Here is a 20,361-nt window from a genome sequence, read left to right as displayed (position 1 = left end):
AAATGGCGGATTTGAGGTTTATCAATTAAGGACTCTACTAAATAAAATACATCTTTGTTAGAAAAAGAAATTGCACCTAACATTAATTGTGAAAATAACAATATCTTTATAAAATAAATATTCCTGGTGGAAAAATTTATCATATTTTCTAAAAAAATTGGAACGTTTCTCAGAATAAATCAGAAAATCTAAAAACATTTGAAAAATCATTACTTTTTATTATGTTTTATAAATTTTCATGCATAGAGATACTGAAAATTCTCATCCAGTCATTTCTGAAAAATATTGAGAAAATAATAATTTTTCAGAATTTTTCAGAAATAACTGGATGAGAATTTTGAGAATATTTCAGCATCTCTAAGTATGAACATTTCTGTAAAATAGTAATAATTTTTAAGAATATTTCTGATTGCTAAGTTATGAGGAATAAGAATCGTTCCAATTCTAAAAAAAATTCTGAGACATCCTGAAAAAATCTGAGAAATTTTTCCACCAAGGATATCATCCATACTGCTCGTTTTTCTGCATTTGTTGGCAAAGTTGCCACGTAACATCTTCTTTTATCCTTATTTGTACAACCTCGTACACAATACCCAGTCATTTCGCTTACTTTTCTTACACTAATATTTTTAATCCTAAAGTAAGGAAGGTTATATTGTATACTCCTTATAGATAGCGACCATACGAACGCCATTTTCGATCCACGATGTCCATACTCTTACTTGAGGTTCTCTACGATGGACGAGCAAAATAGCGGATTCATCGGAACTGATCTATATAACATATTCTCAATGCTGAATGGCGGTGCAGTCGATAAATTTCGCATTTATTAAACACACTGAAACACACACACGCACACACCATTCAGCACTCAGAGAGCCTCGTTAATTTATACTTTCTAGTTGCGACATTTGCCGAGGAGAGGCGCCAGTGATCAACAAATTTTTCAAGCCACTCCGCCAAATTTCGTGACGTAATTTAATAGCAAATACGTTTAGTATAATTTCATAGTTTTCATCGTTAAGTCACGAAGGAAATGGATGAATTTATGCACTGATTTTTTTCAAGCGCTCGAGTACCGATTCTATACGCAAGTTACGTTCGACCAGTCTTTACTGCAAGATCTCAACGCTATCTATAACGAACATGGCTGACTGAAATGCATTGTCTCATTAGACGCGAGAGTTTATACATCGCGAAACGAGGAGCAGTAATTCATTAAATGTAACAATTTCGTGGAAAACAACGGCCGTGATAATGCATAAAAGAATCATGTAAACGGTAAGCTTGTTGTTATATCGCGCAAGGCAGACGCTGGCCCGGCGGAAGGTGTCTTGGCGTCTCGCAAACCGAAACGACTTTTTATTGTTATTAAGGGGGGAGCCTGCTTTAGAACGCTGAAAATAAGGTATATTTTACGAATTGTTTTTGGAGAAACTATACAGCGGATCATTATAAAACTTTGATGCATTTATTAGTACGTGTTTAAAGATAAAAAAAATTATTTTTTTATTTGAATATATCGCTTCTAGAGGTCGTCCTGGAGAAATCTTAGTGCAGCCGCGTCGCCGGCATTGCAAATTGGTGAGCATTCTCCTGCCTCCGAATTTCGTCTAAACTGAAAAATTGAAATATCTTCTCGTTATTTATGAATTCCCATCGTCGATGAACCAAAGAGAGAAGAAAAAAGTTGAAAAGTGCCAAAATGGTGGAGCTTAGAACACAAAAGTACGATTTTTAGGCAAAGGTTTTGAACTTTTTCATGCAAAAATAATTGTTTAACTTAATGTTTTTATGAATATTAAAGGTTCATCGACGATGGGAATTCATAAATAACAAGAAAATATTTCAATTTTTCAGTTTGGATGAAATTTGGAGGCAGGAGAATGCTCACCAATTTACAATGCCGGCTGCACTAAGATGCCTCCAGGACGACCTCTACAGGCGATATATTCAAATAAAAAAATAATTTTTTTTATCTTTAAACATGTACTAATAAATGCATCAAAGTTTTATAATGATCCGCTGTATAGTTTCTCCAAAAAAAATTCGTAAAATTATACCTTATTTTCAACGTTCTAAAGCAGGCTCCCCCCTTAAAGCAGAGATACGTATCAAAAACTAATCTGCTCTACGCTTTCCCATAGATTCTCTTCGAGCTCGGTGTTCGATTTTGTCGTCGAGATTTTCCAGGAATCGGAGAGCCATATAATATATATTTCTTATGGGAAATAGGAAGCACCGTCGCGGGGGCTGAATACGCAAACAGGCAGCTTTGCATCCCGGCAAGGACGGTGGAAGATGCATTTGCATCGAAATAACGTCCGATGCGTTCGAGACGCGCGTCACGAGAGGCCCGCGTTATGCCGTTTTCATGAATGAAACCGCTCCTGTTTCGTATCAACAGGCGTCCTTTACTACGCAGCGGAAACATCGATCCGCTCCTTCGGGACCGCTCCTTCTCCCGTCCCCCGGCCGTCCTTCCACGAACTCATTACATTTTACGTTGTACAGGGTCGTAGCGAGAGCCCAATGCCACGCCGATTGTTAAAACGCTCGATTGCGCGTCTACTTTGCAAATGTATTAACTAATTTCACCCGCGAGAATTCCACTCTATCGTCTAGATCATTTAGGTAATATTAGTTTCGATTCTCACCCCCCGCTGACCGAATTCTATTCTTATATTGCGTTCAAACGATCATTCGGAATAGTATATCCATTATATAGACTAAACGAATTTAGTAAACCGCGTGATACTCAATTTATCTCTCATTTCTCGCAAGGGAATTTTTTTCCGCAAGAGGGAGGATATTTCCATAAATTAATTGGCCTCTGTAATTTAGCGTAATTTAAATTCATTCTAACATGTATTTGTGTAGCTCTTGATTTCTTAACTTTATTGTTTCTTTCATTTACCGTTCCAGAGAGAATTTCACTTCATTTTGTCAAAAGTGTTTCCCGTGGCGGCGAGTCTACTTCTGAGTGAGTTTTCGATCAATTTCATCAGACGTAACAGCACGCACGTGCGTTATCAGGCTCGCGACACTCCGTCGACATCAACAAGCACTCTTTAATCCACTCACCAACGCGAACAAATGGATCTTGAAGGGGGTACGAGTCACGGGTCGTGTGACGTCACTGTATTCTCACTCCCTCGCAACCGTTCGCCCCCTCGGCAACCCTCTCTCTTTAGCCAGCTGTGCCTCGGGGATTCGCCACTTGGCGGGCTCAAAGACTGACGTCAATGGGAGACCGGCCTACGAGGGGGAGGAAGGCGAGACGAGATACTCGACGGAGAACTTGCGCGATTTTACGAAACCCTGACGATCACTAGACTAACCTGATCGACCGGCTTCAGAAAAACCTGCTTTCCCCAGTTGGTGGAAAAGGCTCGGATGTGACGTAAACGAGAAACTTGGCCAATATCGCGCGTTATCTGTTTTTGCTCTTTCGCCAAACTTTATCACTTAACTTCTGCGAAAGTTGACAGAAATAAGGGGGAAAAAATTTCTATGTAGAATTTCGCTCGTTTATTGACTAAAGCAGGGAAATGGGTATTGCCGTCAAAAGAACATGATTTTATTACATAAAATAGTTAATATAAAATTATTAAAGAGTTTACAAGATTGATTTTCTATATATATTGTTTTTAGAAATTTTACTCTGTTAAACTCGTGAAAATATCATTGTAGTAAAATGTTTAATATTGTATTTTTACGATAGATTTGCGTTGCTTGTTCTCTCGTTAATGATAAATTTTACTCTGTCACGTTGTTTACGCAGCAGCTTGTGAACGGTAGCGAATCGCGAATGATCAATTGTACCATTTACAGTTGGAGGAACGAGAACGAGCGAACGTAAATGCGGGCGTAACGCGGCTCGTAAATCATCGTAAGCAAATGGCACTGATGAGATTCTCCAGGCGCATCATTCATATGAAAGAGGGAAAGTTCATTACGCTCTCGAATTAAGGTCGCTGAGTGTGCTCCTTAATAATAAACGTGGATAATAAATGAAGAAAATAAATAATAAGTGAGGGGAGTGGCAAAAGGAGAACGGATATTTAACATTTCATGCGTGAGTATAGGTTTAATTAATTATGTTAACAATGAACAATTACTCAGCCATTACTTCGTTATCTGTAATTTGTATAAAATATCCGTTTTTGTTACAGAGCGGAGATTCTCGTTTCAGACGATCGCGCTCCCTTTTGCGTCAACCTTTTAATCGTGCGGGGACCGAGATGGGTACTCATTGATTGAGATGCTTCAGGTTCAGCTTTGTCGTACGCGAAATGTCACATCGTCTCAAAGAAGCGACGTAAACACCTCGTGACACGTAAGACGCCACATTTAGCGATAATTTTTCAATGGATCGTTCGCACGTGTATATCTACTGAAATTTTTCTATCGTGTGTAAGATCTGGAAAGATAGTCGAGACTGACAGGTCGTACAGAGGATCAGAATGAAAACAAGTTGATCACAACAGTAGGAGTATCGGCCGTACAGCCTAAGACCTAGGCGTGCGAACCAGGAATCCCGGAGAGTTCGAGCTCAAATCTAAGGCAGTCTCCTAGTTATTTTTCGCCTCTTACAATTCAAAAGTGGGATAAAATCCGCTACCCCTCGAAGACAGTTGAGATTCATCCGCTATCCCTCAGAGAGGAGGGAGTTGAGAAGCAGCTGGCCGGTAGTGAAGCCTGAACATGGAGGTCGGGACGGACTCAGAGGAGTAAACCAACATGGAGATTGGGAAGGACTCAGAGGAGTGAACCAACATGGAGGTTGGGAGGGACTCAGAAGAGTGAACCAAAAATGGATGTTGGGAGGTACTCAGAAGAGTGAACCAAAAATGGAGGTTGAGAGGGACTCAAGTGGAGTGAACCGACGATTTGGAGACATTCGGGGACGAATGTAATGTCAGGCTGGCCGAGCTGTAAGATTTGGAAAGATAGTCGAGACTGACAGGTCGTACAGAGGATCAGAATGAAAACAAGTTGATCACAACAGTAGGAGTATCGGCCGTACAGCCTAAGACCTAGGCGTGCGAACCAGGAATCCCGGAGAGTTCGAGCTCAAATCTAAGGCAGTGTCCTAGTTATTTTTCGCCTCTTACAATTCAAAAGTGGGATAAAATCCGCTACCCCTCGAAGACAGTTGAGATTCATCCGCTATCCCTCAGAGAGGAGGGAGTTGAGAAGCAGCTGGCCGGTAGTGAAGCCTGAACATGGAGGTCGGGACGGACTCAGAGGAGTAAACCAACATGGAGATTGGGAAGGACTCAGAGGAGTGAACCAACATGGAGGTTGGGAGGGACTCAGAAGAGTGAACCAAAAATGGATGTTGGGAGGGACTCAGAAGAGTGAACCAAAAATGGAGGTTGAGAGGGACTCAAGTGGAGTGAACCGACGATTTGGAGACATTCGGGGACGAATGTAATGTCAGGCTGGCCGAGCTGTAAGATTTGGAAAGATAGTCGAGACTGACAGGTCGTACAGAGAATCAGAATGAAAACAAGTTGATCAGAACAGTAGGAGTATCGGCCGTACAGCCTAAGACCTAGGCGTGCGAACCAGGAATCCCGGAGAGTTCGAGCTCAAATCTAAGGCAGTGTCCTAGTTATTTTTCGCCTCTTACAATTCAAAAGTGGGATAAAATCCGCTACCCCTCGAAGACAGTTGAGATTCATCCGCTATCCCTCAGAGAGGAGGGAGTTGAGAAGCAGCTGGCCGGTAGTGAAGCCTGAACATGGAGGTCGGGACGGACTCAGAGGAGTAAACCAACATGGAGATTGGGAAGGACTCAGAGGAGTGAACCAACATGGAGGTTGGGAGGGACTCAGAAGAGTGAACCAAAAATGGATGTTGGGAGGGACTCAGAAGAGTGAACCAAAAATGGAGGTTGAGAGGGACTCAAGTGGAGTGAACCGACGATTTGGAGACATTCGGGGACGAATGTAATGTCAGGCTGGCCGAGCTGTAAGATTTGGAAAGATAGTCGAGACTGACATGTCGTACAGAGGATCAGAATGAAAACAAGTTGATCAGAACAGTAGGAGTATCGGCCGTACAGCCTAAGACCTGGGCGTGTGAACCAGGGATCCCGGAGAGTTCGAGTTCAAATCTAAGGCAGTCTCCTAGTTATTTTTCGCCTCTTACACGTGGAATGAATTTCTCGTTCAACCCCGTCGCATTCTGGCAACAAAAAAAATCGAAGCGGACGTATTCCTGTTGAGTCGCAATTGAAACTCCTGCGGACTTCTGTAATTCAGCGGAAACGCCAGCTGTACCGTCTACTCCGTTCGTTTTGCATTGCGTATACGCGTGTTAATTCGCGCAAGCGTGCCGCAGCGCGAAAATACTGCGAAAATAGGTCAATTGCAGGCACGGGGACGGATGCACCTGGAGAGAAGCATTGCGATTCCTCGGGCAGAGCGAGCGAAGCGAAACGGGCGCTCGTCCGTGCGAGCTGGAACCAATTCGATAACGCTGCGATCGCTCGTTTCATCGCGAGCACCGCGCACTCGGGCGCTCGACCACGATCGTCGCCCCAGATCGCTCGGGGTAGCTCGTCTCCCTCGCGCGTTTACGACCGAGACAGAGGAGAACGGAAATAGTCGCCGGCCATCTGTATTCATCGCGCCTGTCGTTCTCGTCGATGACGATCGATGGCCCGCGATAAATTGCGAGCGGCGAGAGGCAATTTTAATTTTAACGAGATATCCGCGAAGGCGACGCTTTCCCCGTCACGTCGCTGATTAATTCGATGCGCGGCTTGATTTTTCCGAAAGTGCACCGCACTGTACTTACGTGACAAATAATATCGTCACGCGAAAACAGACCGCTCTTCGACGACCTGCGACTCGCGTGGCGGGATTTGGGGCGGAATTAATCTATTTCTGATCTCACGTGCCGTGTAATACGAAAACCGATTCGGATAATCAGTAATGCACGGTGGTGCATAGGTGCATAGGTGCGCGTGGAAAACACGTCACGTAGAATCATAAATAGAATTCTGTGTCGCCGATTGTAGGTCGTCCAAGCTGGGACCTTTTAAGCGGGCCGAGTTGTTTTTTTCGTTATCGCGATCAAAATTACACACCGAGCTGTACACATACACGTGATCTACATACAGCGTCGAAACAAATATTGCCCCACGATAAACATTACGTACAACAGAAGCGCGAAAATAGTCTACGTGTCTATAACCGCCACGTCAGGTTTCGTTTTAAGGAGTCCCTTCACAGCCGCGCGAGTGCTCTCTGCTCATCCGTCGATGTTATCGAACGCAATATTACTTTAAGTGCAGGGAACGTTACCCACGGGAGTCTTCAAGTGTCTCCTCCATTTTCAGGGACATGTTTCTACATGGATTCCCAAACTATTCGCACGCACCAGTGACCCACTGCAAAAGTAATGAACATTCGCACAGTCCCATCCTCCACAATCCTCCAAAGATAATGACCTGGAAATATAACGGTCCAAGCCAGTGAAACGAGGCTATTCGGAGAACTCTCTTTTCTCAAGCATTTTCTCAGGACGAGGTGAGTGACTCGACGAATCGTGCGTTTCGAGTATGTTAAACTGTACTGATGTCGATGGCGTGTAAACTGGCAATAACTCGTCATCCGAAACGTTCGCGATTTTCATTATTTTTGCATTAGCTTTATAGAATCGCTCACGGCCGTAATGAAGAAGTATACCTACTTCTGAAGGAAACCTCAATGTGAGAAACACCGTTCCTCGTCCGGTGACATAAAAAAAAAGTATATCCTCCCCTGTCCCCTGAACTCGCCACAATTCTCGGTATGTACAGTGGAAAACGCGAGCGTGGGCGTAACGTCCTCGCGTGGGCGTACGGCCTGTTGCGGGGGCTGAAGCTAGGTGATTGGGGATGAATGCAGAACGAGGGATGGAGGCCAAGAGAGGATGTCTTTTCCTTCGCGGCGAAAAGTACAGCGCCTGTGGACTCTGCTGACTTTGCCGTGAAACCGTTGTTGGATTTTCATCCTTAAGCCCGAGAGAGTCCCATAAGACATAATTTATGCTTCAACATTTAATTTGCATAAATCCTTGAGATCTGAAAATACGGTTAGAATTTGTTCCCTCAATCTTCTGGATTGAGAAGAAGCAAATGTAAATTAAATTAAATTTTTTAAAGTAAATAAAATTCTATATTACATTCGCAGTTATATACGTGTTTTGGATCATGAGCGAATTAAAAGCTCCGTATAATCATTTAAGAGTTAAATAATGATATGAAGATATAATTATTGAAATACGATGTATGAAAAATAGTTATTGAAGTATCGAGAACATAATAGCGGCGAATATACGGCTTAGAATGGAGAAAACGGAGCGAATAACGACCCAATTGATTTATTGGCAATTTTCTCATCTTTCATATATTCTTTGAATTGGGAGCGATCTAACGTGCAGGTTGGAATATTCCTGTTTTACGCGCATTGGCCGTCGGAGCTTCTATCGAATTTTTCATTCGCTTCACCACCTACGCTCTCCCTAGAGCTCGTTTTTATTACCATTACATTCTGATTTATTAATGATCGTGCCGATTTCTCTTCCTTTCTCTTCGAATTTATTGAGATATTCGCGCTGAAGAAGTAGATATTTAAGAAGAAGGGACAACTCGCGCGGAAAGATAGAGTTCCGGGTGGAAATGCATACTTCACTCGCCGAGTATACAGTATACATACTTGTCTCTTGTCATAGACCGTAGAATTGTGGCGTGTGTAACGTCATGTCAACGTCACCGTTTCAAATGCCAAAGAAAACTACCCTTATATGACGTTTGCGTAGCGGCCGCATTAAAATTAAAGGCGAACGGGTAGCGTCATCACAGTTAGCCGTCATATATGACGCAGTGGGGTTGCTATGCCCTGTAGAGTGCTTTAACTTTCTATTAATTCTTGCGGGGAAACACACGCTACGTTTCATGCGATGGAATACGTTAACGATAGCGGAGCATGTCACGGGTTTTATACGCTGGATATTTTAATTTAATTATTAACATAAAGTATATTGAAGATGAAAAATTATTTCTGTAATCAAAAGATAATCTTGGTAGAAAGTTACAAGTGCATTACGTGCTTGATAAATCTTTCTGTATTTTGCAGTTTTTTCTCGATTTCGCTAAGGTGAGAAAGTTCTTTCAAGAGGAGGTGAATCGTGAGAGTTAAGCGGCCACGCTGAATTTCATTCAAGGGTTGGCAGAAGGGCGCAAACATACCAATGTCCCTTCATCGAATAAGAATGCGCCTCACGTTGCAGAAATATCGGATTATAGTGAGACGCTTTGCGCAAGCATCGGGCAACAGTCTTCTTACATTACCCTACCAATAACGTACGTTATCTACATAAAATTTAACGCTGCAAGAAATTTCGCAACTACTGCTGTAAATTTCCGAAAAACGTTGAAAGCTGCGTAACGTGTCATTTACGCAAACTTTGTCATATTGAAGTCGATTATGCTCACAGCCGTGAAATGCAACGCAAATCCCGCGCCGATCGCGATAACATCGTGTGACAAGTTCTCGACAGCAAAATAACAACATGGTCCCACGCGAACGATCCTTACGACGCCACGTAGGAAGCCGGGAGGATCGGTTGGGAAGACGTAGTTAGGTCAGCGCGTGGGCAGACGTTCCTTATAGCACAATGAAGCCGTGTGTGCACACTCACACAATACTTTTTTCTTTTGCGCGCACACATACACACACACACAGATACCACGGCATAGAAATGCAGCGCGCGCGCGCAGCCAGCGACGTCGTAGGGTGCTCACCACCGCTTCGAGTCGAGAGATGGGGAATGTTCGTTCACCAAGGTGGGGGTTGGTTGATCGACCGTACCCGCTTTTCTACTCGTCCTGCCGAGCCCCGACATTCATTCCACCCCGAGCCGGCGGATCCACTAGGACGTGCCTGTTCTCCAACCAGGAGTCAGCGAAGGACCAGCGAAGGATTATCGAGAAGGCGGCGAGGGACAGGCGAATATCTAGACGAGCGAGGCATAAACCCGGCGTTTTCAGAGGTGAACGATCATCCCTTGTCTTGTGTAAATCTTGTCTTCGATTTTTCCGCCGATCGTCAGATAACATCGGAAATTTTTGCGATCCGAACGATCCGCGATAGGTGTTAATGGACTCGCGCTTTATGTAGTCATTCATCACGTAGTTTGCTGTATTTAGCGCATTCAAACAGGTAGTGCCGCATGGTCCCGGATTAAATCTCATCTCGTTAAATAATTTTAGATACTTCAGCGATATTTCAGAATTCTTTTTAACATTCTTTTTAACATTTATCGTGACAGTCTGAAGCTTGCCATTGTTTTTCGATGTTGCGTTATGCTTTATCAAGTCTCTTTGGAATGAGTGTTTTTTATTCACTTATGTTGAGATTAAAGTTAGTAACGTGACATTTAAAAATCGTACACTTAGATCTGTCGATTAAATTTTCATTCAATGAAACTGCACTTTTAATTGCGACTCGCTTAGTTGTGTTGCCGCGTACACGCCGATAAATGACTATAGTATTTGTAGACGCAACAAGTGTACGATTTCTAGGTCTACTATATCCGGTTTGACGTTACTACACACGACTTGCTTTAATTGTCAAAACTTCAATGTTCAATTTGGATGCGGACAGATTTCAGTAGCGGAAATAATTCCCAAGCGTTTCATGTATCCGATCGTCGAATTGAAAACGCATCGGTTTAACGATCAAATCGTTGCGTGAGCAATTTATTTCTTTCGCGAGTTTTTGAACGTTTCATAATTGTTGTTTGGAGTTGTTTTGTTTTGTGTAAATCGGAGAAAAAGATTTTAAACAATTTTGATATCTAACGAGAGCGTAAAATGTTCACCATGCATATCGTATTTCATGATACGTACGGTATAGTATTAAATGACATTTATACATAAAAAATTGCTGTAAAACTAGAAATGTCAGAGGTAACGCTTTTTTCCGTAACATCACATAAAAATCCGATTAAACTTCCCGGATTTCGTGTTGCGTAATACGGCTCATTTGCAACTGCGAGTGAAATTGCGAGGAATAGTAATCGAAATTGTCACAATATTGTAAATACGCAATCGCGCAAATATATATATATATACACACACACACACGCACACATACATATAGTGTACCGTATACAATTTTGAACCCTGACATTTCGGAGCGGCGCCGCCCGTTCGCTCGCTACTCGCTGCAGCCGCTTCTCCAGCATCATCGTTTTAGTTTGCGTAATTGCGCGGGTTAACTATCCGTCAGAGGGTTCTGAATGAGCAGGCAATTGAGAACAATTAAAACGTAACTCGATCGTGTGACACGCGCAGAAACTTGTCACTCGTATTACAAAGCTCTTGGTACTCAATGTTTTTTTTAACAAATAGAACGCAAGTGATAAATTCGAAGCGTTGCGTAAGCGAAAAGGCGTAACAACGGCTCGAGGATCCTAAACGGACGATAATCGCATTAATTCTCGGATTACTTGTTACGCCTGGCGATATTTTGTTGAAACTACATCATGGTGCGACGAAACAAGAGTTTCTAAGCTAAAGTTCACGCTGTTCGAGTCGCACGTATGACGTAGCAGCTGTGCTTATGTCGCTAACTTATGTCGCGGTAACGTCATAGAGAAGCCGAAGAAAGTAAACCACGTCGATTCGTAAAGTCGTGACGTCGCGGCGTCGGCGGCGTCATAGCTGAAGCAATTTTACCTCACCGATTGTAGAACCGATGGAGCATTTCACGTAACGCGCGAAACGCTATGCCCCTATCGAACGCGATGCTCCCGCTCAATCTTTTACACACATCGCGGAAATAGAGTCTTGACATTTCGTATTATATGACATTTAAGCGTCTTTCGCACGATGACCCGCTAGCTTCAATTGCCTGTAATGCGGAAAGAGAGAGAGAGAGCGGCCTCTCTTTCTTTTTCCCCGAGCGAGAAGCATTATCGGAGACACCGTTAAAAATGAAAAATCTCGCAACTTTGTCGCAGATGACGTACAACTGGGCGTGGTTGCTGCTGTTCTCGCTGGTCTCCATAGGCACGTGTTTGCCTATAGAAGATGTGAAGAAAGTGGATCAGGTCATGAAACCGAAATGTAAGGCCCGATGCTATTGATCCTTCTCGTTGAAGAAAAATCGTTCGAATCATTCTTCAACACTTGCAATAGATCTTCCTTTGATACGTCACATGCTACGTCATTTTCAGCAAAACGGGCGCAGGAGATGCTGATGTTCGGCAATCAGCAAAATCGTCGAGCCAATGCCGCTAGCGAATCTTTCACGTCAAACGCAGAGAAACGTGAGTACATTGCCGCAAGCACGATGGCCGTTATATTCATCAAACATTATATGAAGACCATTCCGAAACGCGTTTACGTGCTTGCTGCGCAGGGACCCTCGCTTCTTCGGGACTGGGGAGCCTAAAAGCGGCTCTCGCCGAGGAAACCAACAGCAAACCAACTCAACCGAAATCGTCGTCCAGCAACGCCATGTACGAACAAGAGACATACGCACCGTACGACGCAAGTTACGAGTAAGTCATTACGATCCTCGCATCAGCGATGATATGATATTAAATCAAAATTTAATGTTTCTTCAGTTGCGATTTCAGCCAACAACTAACAAATGAGAGAAACTTTATTACATGATAATTTTATTAATTTTAATAATTTAATAGTTTTTTCTCGTAGGCTGCGCGATCTTTAAAAATTTTATTTTTTTTTTCTTCATTCTCGATTTATCCCTTGATTTGAGTGACAAAATTAATAAAGGATTTGCCATAACGAGCGGCATATTCGTGTTCAAGCTACGGCAAAGTCTTGGTAAACGAGGTCGAGGAGGACGGACCGCGCGTCTGGGACGTGCCGCCGTATTCGCGGTACTACACGAGCGAGGATCGGCGCAAGAGGTCGGAGAAGTCCACCGCAACCGCGCGGCCCGCTACCACGCTGCAACCTCCAGCCAGCTCGTACCAAACGCCGACGCCTACGCAGCAACCGGTGCAGGCCCAAGTTAAGAGGAGGTAAGTGGCCGCGTCCTACTTCTCCTAATTCCGAAATCGATAGCCGGCGTGATCGATATTCCCGCGGCAGAGGGAGTAGCAACTGCTATTGGATTGCCGTAGGTAACGAAATCGTCGCGAAAGGTGCGGACAGGCGTCTCGTAATGCCCTTATTTGCCTCCGCGGGCAAATCCCCCGTTCAACTCGATAGACCAGAAAAAGTTACGCAATATTATTTCCGATTGATTTAAAAACCGATATGCAGGATTGATCTTGGAGCAACTTGTAACGAAGTGACGTCGTTGAGAGACGTCGGGAGCATGAAATCAATGTTTAAGAAGCTTTTTAAAGAAAGGCGATCTTTGTTTTGCCGAAGCCTCGAGTTTATTTTTCTTCTTCTTCTATAATATTCCGGATCGCAGTGTGCTCGGGTGTCCACCTGTAATTCCGCGCAGCTGAATGCACCGGTGCAACGGGAACTCCCACGCAAATCGCGCGAATCGACTCGGCGTTTCTCGACGGTGGCTATATAGGTATATCAGCATGCGCGCCCTTTCCGCCCTTTCCGCCCACCGAGCTATCCCTCTTTTCCTCCGGCGTTTCTTCTGAATGGGGATGAGAGAGGGCTCGTGAGGGCGTTGCCCTCGGCGCGGGAACGGCGGCGGTCGACTTGACGACCGAAGTCGTATCGAACCCCTTGCAGAGGGAGGCTGTCGTCATCGAAGACGATATCAGTAGCGTATGCTCACCTGGTGCTCACCTGTTTAAAAGCGGAATGAAATTATCGTTGTTCTCGCGTGTTACGATCGCTCGTTATCTCTCCGCGAGCCGGTCGCCAACCGATATATTGACATTCTCAAAGCGGTTGACGAATAATTAAAGCGATCCGATACGATCGCTTGCAGATAAAAATACAAATGAATTGATGCTCTCGATTATTGTATTATCCTTGACATGCTTGATGTCTGTAACGTATTTATGGTGCTTAATAGCGCAACGTTTCGTTTACAGATCGTGCGACATCGCGAGATAAAAATACGCTTCCGCGGAAAGTGCAGCCGTGGATTTATCGAGAGCCGGATCTAACTTGAGGAAATCGCGTGAACACGAACGCGCAATATTCGAAGCCGTAAAGCGGCTCGCACGGAATTGCCTAAGGCCGGCGCGTTTAAAATTAAACCCACGACTTTCATCGAGCGGACATTATTATCGCCTCAAAGTTAGCTTGTCGCAGCCCGTTATTTTTACACGAAAAATGTATAAGAATGCACGCGGGCTGACCGTCGTACAAATGTCACAGGTCAGCTCCGGTGGAGGCGACGGCGATTAATTCCTCCTCGATGAAATTCTTATAACGCGATAAACGCACACTGCCGTCGTCATGCTAAACGCGATTACGTAATGCATTATCCTTACGTCGGCCAACAGCATAATAGAGGAAGCACTCGGGCTGCTAAAAGTAACTTGAATACATTTTCGCGAGAAAACGCACGTTTGCAGTTTAGTAAAACAAATCGTACTAAATTCTCTGCGCTTTTAATATCTCATAAAAATACCGTTTAATAACTAACAAGAAATCTTTGTCACAAAAATCAGTTATTTAAGTAGATTATAACACACTTAAGCTCTTTTGGCACCATATTAAATTTAATTAAAAGCCTAAAAAAATAAGGCCCTGAAGTGAATTTAACGAAAGAGCATGGCGTTTAAATACATAGTTCGTGAGAAACACTTTACGTCCACTTTCAGCTTGAGAAAAGTGCACTCTCCAGATTTCTCGAAAAATTAGTGCTGGAATTAAGGCCGGGGATTTTTCTCCCAGTTTTATTGCACGATCGTTTTGTACGGACAAAAATCCGGCTTAAAAAAATATCGCTGTTGTTCATGCAGATTAACGAGCCGCCGCGTCGCATTCTCGCTCGTCGCACTTACCATTCTCGCGTTCTCACGAAGAGGAGAGATATTGTGGCGTACGGAAAATGGAAACTATAGAGGTGGATTTTCGTAGGCGGATACGTGTGTGCTTGTTCATACGGCATTGTGGCACACGGAGATACGCCGTACACCCGCACACAGAGAGAAAATTTGGTGCAGCGCACGAATCGCTCGATACGCGTGACGCAGGTGGTGATGGTGGTCGAGCATCCACGGGGAGTGGGCTCGCGAAAAGCTGAATGGAGCCGGGAAGGCAAAACTAGGTCACAGAGCTTGATTGCTTGGCGTATCTCCAACCAATCAGCTGACAGGCGCGCTTTATCGACGATACTTCCGGATTGCGACACGAGGAGAGACAGAGACAAACACAGAGAGAGAGAAAGAGAGAGACCTCGCCATTCTTCTCTCATGCATCTGCATTAAACAAACGCCCGTTTTACTTTGAATATTTAAATGAAAGCTGCTTAAATATGAGTCAATAAAGAATGCCAATCATGGACAATCATGGACCAAATAAATAAATGACGAAATAAAGAATAAAAAAATAAATAAGATATTGGAAGATTTATAACAGCGACATGCTCAGCATATAATAGCATTAAACAGAGAAACAGAAATCTTCAAGTCTTTTTTTTAATTGAAAATTATATATTATATTTGTCTTAAAAGCATTCACTATGCAATTTCAAGCTCATTCTTCCAGCTTAATCAAATTAAAGATTCAGCGTTAAATTGATATTGACGTTGTTAGTTACACAAAAGATTCTAAAAGCAAAATTCTAAAATCTGTTTCAGAAACTGCCCATGGAACGGGAAACAAATAACATGCGCAGTCACGAACATCTAATTGCACTGTATTAAGATTTACAAGAATAAATTACAGAGACCCGTTAACAGAGAAGCAATTGTACCAGTTTTCCCTCTGTCTTCCATAGACATTTCTCAAATTTGCTATTTTCTGTTACACTTTTCTACTGCATATCTCGTGCAGCAGAAAGACCAAGCATGTAGCCGACCCAACTGGCTTTAGTGCCACGAAATGTGCAAGTCCTTGTGCCACGCACTGATAAACGCTGAGCCACTGAATGAAAGTATCCTACGGAAGTATCTTCTGGTCCATTGTCAATCGATCAGCTGATAGCATGTCGTTGCTGGGCGTCATATCGATTATTCTACCGCGCGAGTGTGATATAATCAGGCTCGTAGGCTGGCACTCTGTCAATCGACAGAAAAGGACAATCGTTGCCACGTTCCATGACGGACAGAGTGCAGATGCATTGTCCGTGTACTCGCCATTGTAACAGAGCGCAAGTTTGAATACAACAAGACTCGTGCCCACAAAGGACGGTTCGCGACAGCGAGAGATAAAGCGCTATTCGTGCCGAGAAACAATACCGCGCCCGATACTGCAACGAGTCGTTGATGATCGTCACTTTGCGTCATGGATAAGCATCGATCAATCTTGAAATATAGACGTCGCGTGGGAATAGCGAGAGTAATAAACACACGAGCGATTCCAAAACGAGATTGCAAAGCATCGATCTAAGCGCGCAAATATAGCAGGAAAACGATGGCATTTTTTTATAGCCGCGATTAGATCGTCATCTTCCCCTGGCGCATTTAAGTGTTATCACGTTACGTGCTTGCCGCGCGATCAAGATACACATTGAAATATCAGTAATTTTAAACGTCTATTTTTAACAACATCTCGTTGTTAGGCTTTACGTATTTTTATCGGCACGATTATTTTTAAGATTTTTAAATTTCTCCAGACAAAAGAATCGTTGAGATGTTATTAGATATGTATTATTTTAATATTATTAAAATTATTTCATTTGAATTTTTAGCATCCCGTTCTACCAGGAACCGCGATACAAGCGAGAGTTGCCTCTAGACATCGATCCCGAGGACGTGTTGGCCATTCTGTCACTGTGGGAGAATGAGCGGCGCAACGGGTAACGACTAGCATTCTTTAAACACTCCACTTTGTACAAATATATTGATTGATACTTATACTATTCTTATTCGACAAATAGAAATTGGCGCAAATATGCCAACGAGGAGTACGAGAATATAATGGACGACAATGGTTTGCTTGCAGACGAGGAGGACCCTAGAAACGGTTCGTCTTGACAATTCTCTAATCTCGTTACAATTTAATTAACAATTGTATGGAAATATAGGCGATAAAAATTAGTGATATAAATTATAAAAATTCTGAAATAATGTTAGATATATCTTGAATCTTTTGTTTCGAAAATGTTAAGATCCCCGATTTTGACAAGACGTGCTTCTTCCAGCTCTTCCATGGTTGGACACGCCGGTGTATCCCTCGAGGCACTACGCTGCTGACACATTGTCACCCTCTGACATCGGAATAGTCCGAACTCACCCGCCCAGTTATTACGAGCAGTTGGGGAACCAGTTAGATCAGCAGTACGGAGGTACCACTCAGTATGGCAATCCCCAGTACGGCAGCTCGCAGTACGGCAATTCGCAATACGGTTTCGTTTATCCTCAACGTGCCTACTACCCTCAGGAGAAGAGGTTCATGGTGTCTAAGAAACGATCACAAGTAAGTCGGCCAGCTATCGCGATTTGCGAATGACTTGCGTCACCTTGAGTGGAACTCGAGAAAAATTTTAAAGAATGCCCTTGATTTATAGAGCTACGATCCGTATTCCGCTGCTCAACTGCAGCTGAGCTCGCAGCCGCGAAGCTATCAGTATCCCCATCGCGTGGTTTATTAAATAATCTGCGACGTTTGGAGCTGCGCGAGGAAATCAGGAATCTTTCAAATCCATCAGACAAAACGGGGAAAGGAGAACTAAGCAGCTGACGTTTCCGGGATCCGGCACTCTCTTTCTCTCTCTCTCTTTCTCTCTCTTTCGACGGACGGCCCTCGCTGTCGCTCCTCTTCGGCTATTCCTCCCTTTCTCTCGCAGGAGGCGGAACAAAGGCAGCGCGATGGCGACGACACAGATTTGTTTGTTCTAAGGAACACGGTGCTCACTGAGGAAAGCTTTCCCCAGGTCGCAAGAGCCGCGCCGAGGAACCGAACGACATTGGACACTCTGAAGAGACAAATCTACTCCGAACTCCCCGAAACACTTCGGATATACGCGAGACGACAAGTACATGTATCCAGGATGCAGTTGATCTCGTAGCAAGTGTTCCTCCGCGATACCGAGGGCGAACACACTCGGACGGGTCCCTTCAGTAAATGAATTCTACCAGACATATCAGAGTCGACGACTCAATCCGAAATAATTCGCGGTATTACTTATCGAGATCAATCAAGCGGTCTCGTCGAGTTCCCAATCCGGAGATCGCGATGACTAAAAATGACAATGGTATCAATCGAAGCTCCGGCGCGCTCTTGCCACTTGCTCGCTTAATGGTAACGTTACGATTTTAAGCTCCTTTTGCGTGTAACGCGGGCGACGCGCCCGTTAATGACGCTGCGACTGAATGATTAAACAATCGTAGTTTCGAATCAAATTATCCTCAGGCTTGATTTCGATATAACTTCATGACTGATATATAATATATATAAATATATATATATATACACACACATATGTATGTACATGAGGCGATATATAGTTTTGTTCGCGAGATTTAGCATGACTAGAATAGATCTACTCGTGTAAAACGTCAAGAGGATGAGAAGAATCGGAGGGACAGAGAAAACGGAGGCGAGAAACGTTTCAGAACAAAATCTTCTATCGATGTATACGTGTATAAGACGGGAAAAGAGAAACGAAAAACTCGAATGAAGAACTCGTTGAGGGAAATTTCGCGCTTCAGTGCCACGTGCCTACACGGCAGGTCGAGGAACGCATTGAAGAGTCGAAGCATCTCCGCGAAACTTCGGTAGCTGCGCCAAATGCAGAGTGTCAAAAATTACGTGTACCTTACTAATTGAGGAGGCGCGAATGAAACGTGTTTAAATCGAAATCGTTAATTAAATGTAAAGAGATTTTAAACGATCGAACCGCGTCTCGTCACATTTTACTCATCCGCATCCCTGGAAAGCCAGAAACGCGCAAACGCGAATTTTATGGGCGTAAATAATAATAATACGAACGAGTTCTCGTGAGGTTTCCTTCGAACCAAACACGGCCTTCCATATTCAACACTCCGAGGAGACTGAACATCTCTATGTAATTAATTAATATAGTACATTACACGCGGTTTTGTAAACGATGCATGTATACTTTTCTGTTCTCTCGTCCATCTCTTGATTGAGCATCTTCAATTAATTGATTGATACGATTAATTGATTGCAGATACAGGGCGGCTCATGTTTCCTGCGTTACTTCTTACGATATATATCAAATAATTTCATATTGATCTTTTTTCCAGCGAAAGCTCTATAACATGAGTGCCATGAGTTTTTGTAGAATACATGTCGAAAAGTGCCCAACAACGCGATCGCGCTTCTGTGTTTCATGCTGATGAATACCAGTCGAGTTTTATCCAAAAAATTATCAAGTTACCCTTTTTTATGTTTTCATATACTAAAAGTTGTTTAAATTTAATAAAATCCCTTCAAATTATCCGATGAATTTGGACGCATTATTAAGTCTACTGAGGCAATGCGGTGGCACTTTCAACGAGAAGCAGCAGCGGCGCGATTCCATGGCATTCAAATGGCGAGAGAAATCATTTATAATTCTTTTCATTTATTGTTTATGTATTTGTATAAATTTCGCTGCAGTGATATATAAGTTTCGTCCGGTACATTCAGTATTTGCTATGTCGCGAATTAATGTTACATAAGTGGACGTAAATGTTATCGCAAATGGAAAAAAAAAGATCAGCCAACTAGCTTTATTCTTCTCAGATAATCTCGCATAACGACGCACGATCGATGTTCAAAGCAAGTTTGCGAAAAGTGTGTATTTTTGTTACGTATCGCAGAAGATAGTAGTATGCCGTACGTACACGTGATTTCCCACATATGTAATTTCCCATTTACACATTCTACGTCTCTTCCTGTTATTGATAGTGCTATACGCTCATATATATTGTATTACACATTGTTATTATCCCAGATAGCCAAGTCTGCCGAAAGCAGATGATGCTAACTATCTGCTATCAACTATTGCCAGCCAAAAGACAACAAATTTGATACAGAAGTTGTTATTAACGATTAATTCGACAAATTGGTGCCAGAAATGTAACGGAGCTTGCTCACAAAATCTAAGAACAGATTGGCGGCAGAAACCGAGCAGAATCTGCAAACATGGCTCGAAGTCGGATTGTCGACAGAAACCGAGCAAGATTTGCGCACGCGGAATCTAACGGCAGATTGGCAGCAGAAACCGAGCAAGATCTGCGCGCGCGGAATCTAACGGCAGATTGGCAGCAGAAACCGAACAGGAT

At 43.3% G+C, this 20,361-nt stretch overlaps 1 protein-coding gene and 1 long non-coding RNA gene across 3 annotated transcripts; both read left to right on the top strand.

Moving 5' to 3' along the window:
- The first annotated feature begins 289 nt into the window (after positions 1–289).
- Positions 290–9,899, top strand: LOC105278754. Of its 2 annotated transcripts, none has more exons than XR_002193236.2 (5): positions 290–1,281; positions 2,148–4,078; positions 4,176–4,339; positions 7,355–7,544; positions 9,135–9,899. It is a non-coding gene; the product is annotated as an uncharacterized LOC105278754 (long non-coding RNA). The 2 variants fall into 2 exon arrangements; XR_893822.3 differs by lacking the exon at positions 9,135–9,899 and adding an exon at positions 7,665–8,186.
- Positions 9,900–9,917: 18 nt separating this feature from the next.
- Positions 9,918–19,790, top strand: LOC105278755 (prohormone-2). Its single transcript, XM_011338067.2, has 9 exons — positions 9,918–10,050; positions 12,025–12,130; positions 12,241–12,333; positions 12,426–12,567; positions 12,841–13,056; positions 16,818–16,925; positions 17,007–17,092; positions 17,271–17,545; positions 17,637–19,790. The coding sequence occupies exons 2-9, from the start codon at positions 12,025–12,027 to the stop codon at positions 17,718–17,720; spliced, it is 1,110 nt and encodes a 369-aa protein (XP_011336369.1). The 5' UTR covers positions 9,918–10,050; the 3' UTR covers positions 17,721–19,790.
- The last annotated feature ends 571 nt before the right edge of the window (positions 19,791–20,361 follow it).

This window comes from Ooceraea biroi, chromosome 11, assembly GCF_003672135.1.
Source record: "Ooceraea biroi isolate clonal line C1 chromosome 11, Obir_v5.4, whole genome shotgun sequence".
Classification (NCBI taxonomy): domain Eukaryota; kingdom Metazoa; phylum Arthropoda; class Insecta; order Hymenoptera; family Formicidae; genus Ooceraea; species Ooceraea biroi.
The sequence above is the reverse complement of the archived record's forward strand: the minus strand, read 5'-3'. Positions and strand labels throughout refer to the sequence as shown.

Excerpts from the sequence above, each read along its gene's own strand:
- LOC105278755 (XM_011338067.2), top strand. The coding sequence starts at position 12,025 with ATGACGTACAACTGGGCGTGGTTGCTGCTGTTCTCGCTGGTCTCCATA. Across the intron at positions 13,057-16,817 it reads CAGGCCCAAGTTAAGAGGAG|CATCCCGTTCTACCAGGAAC; the intron begins GTAAGTGGCCGC and ends TTGAATTTTTAG. Across the intron at positions 16,926-17,006 it reads GAGAATGAGCGGCGCAACGG|AAATTGGCGCAAATATGCCA; the intron begins GTAACGACTAGC and ends TTCGACAAATAG.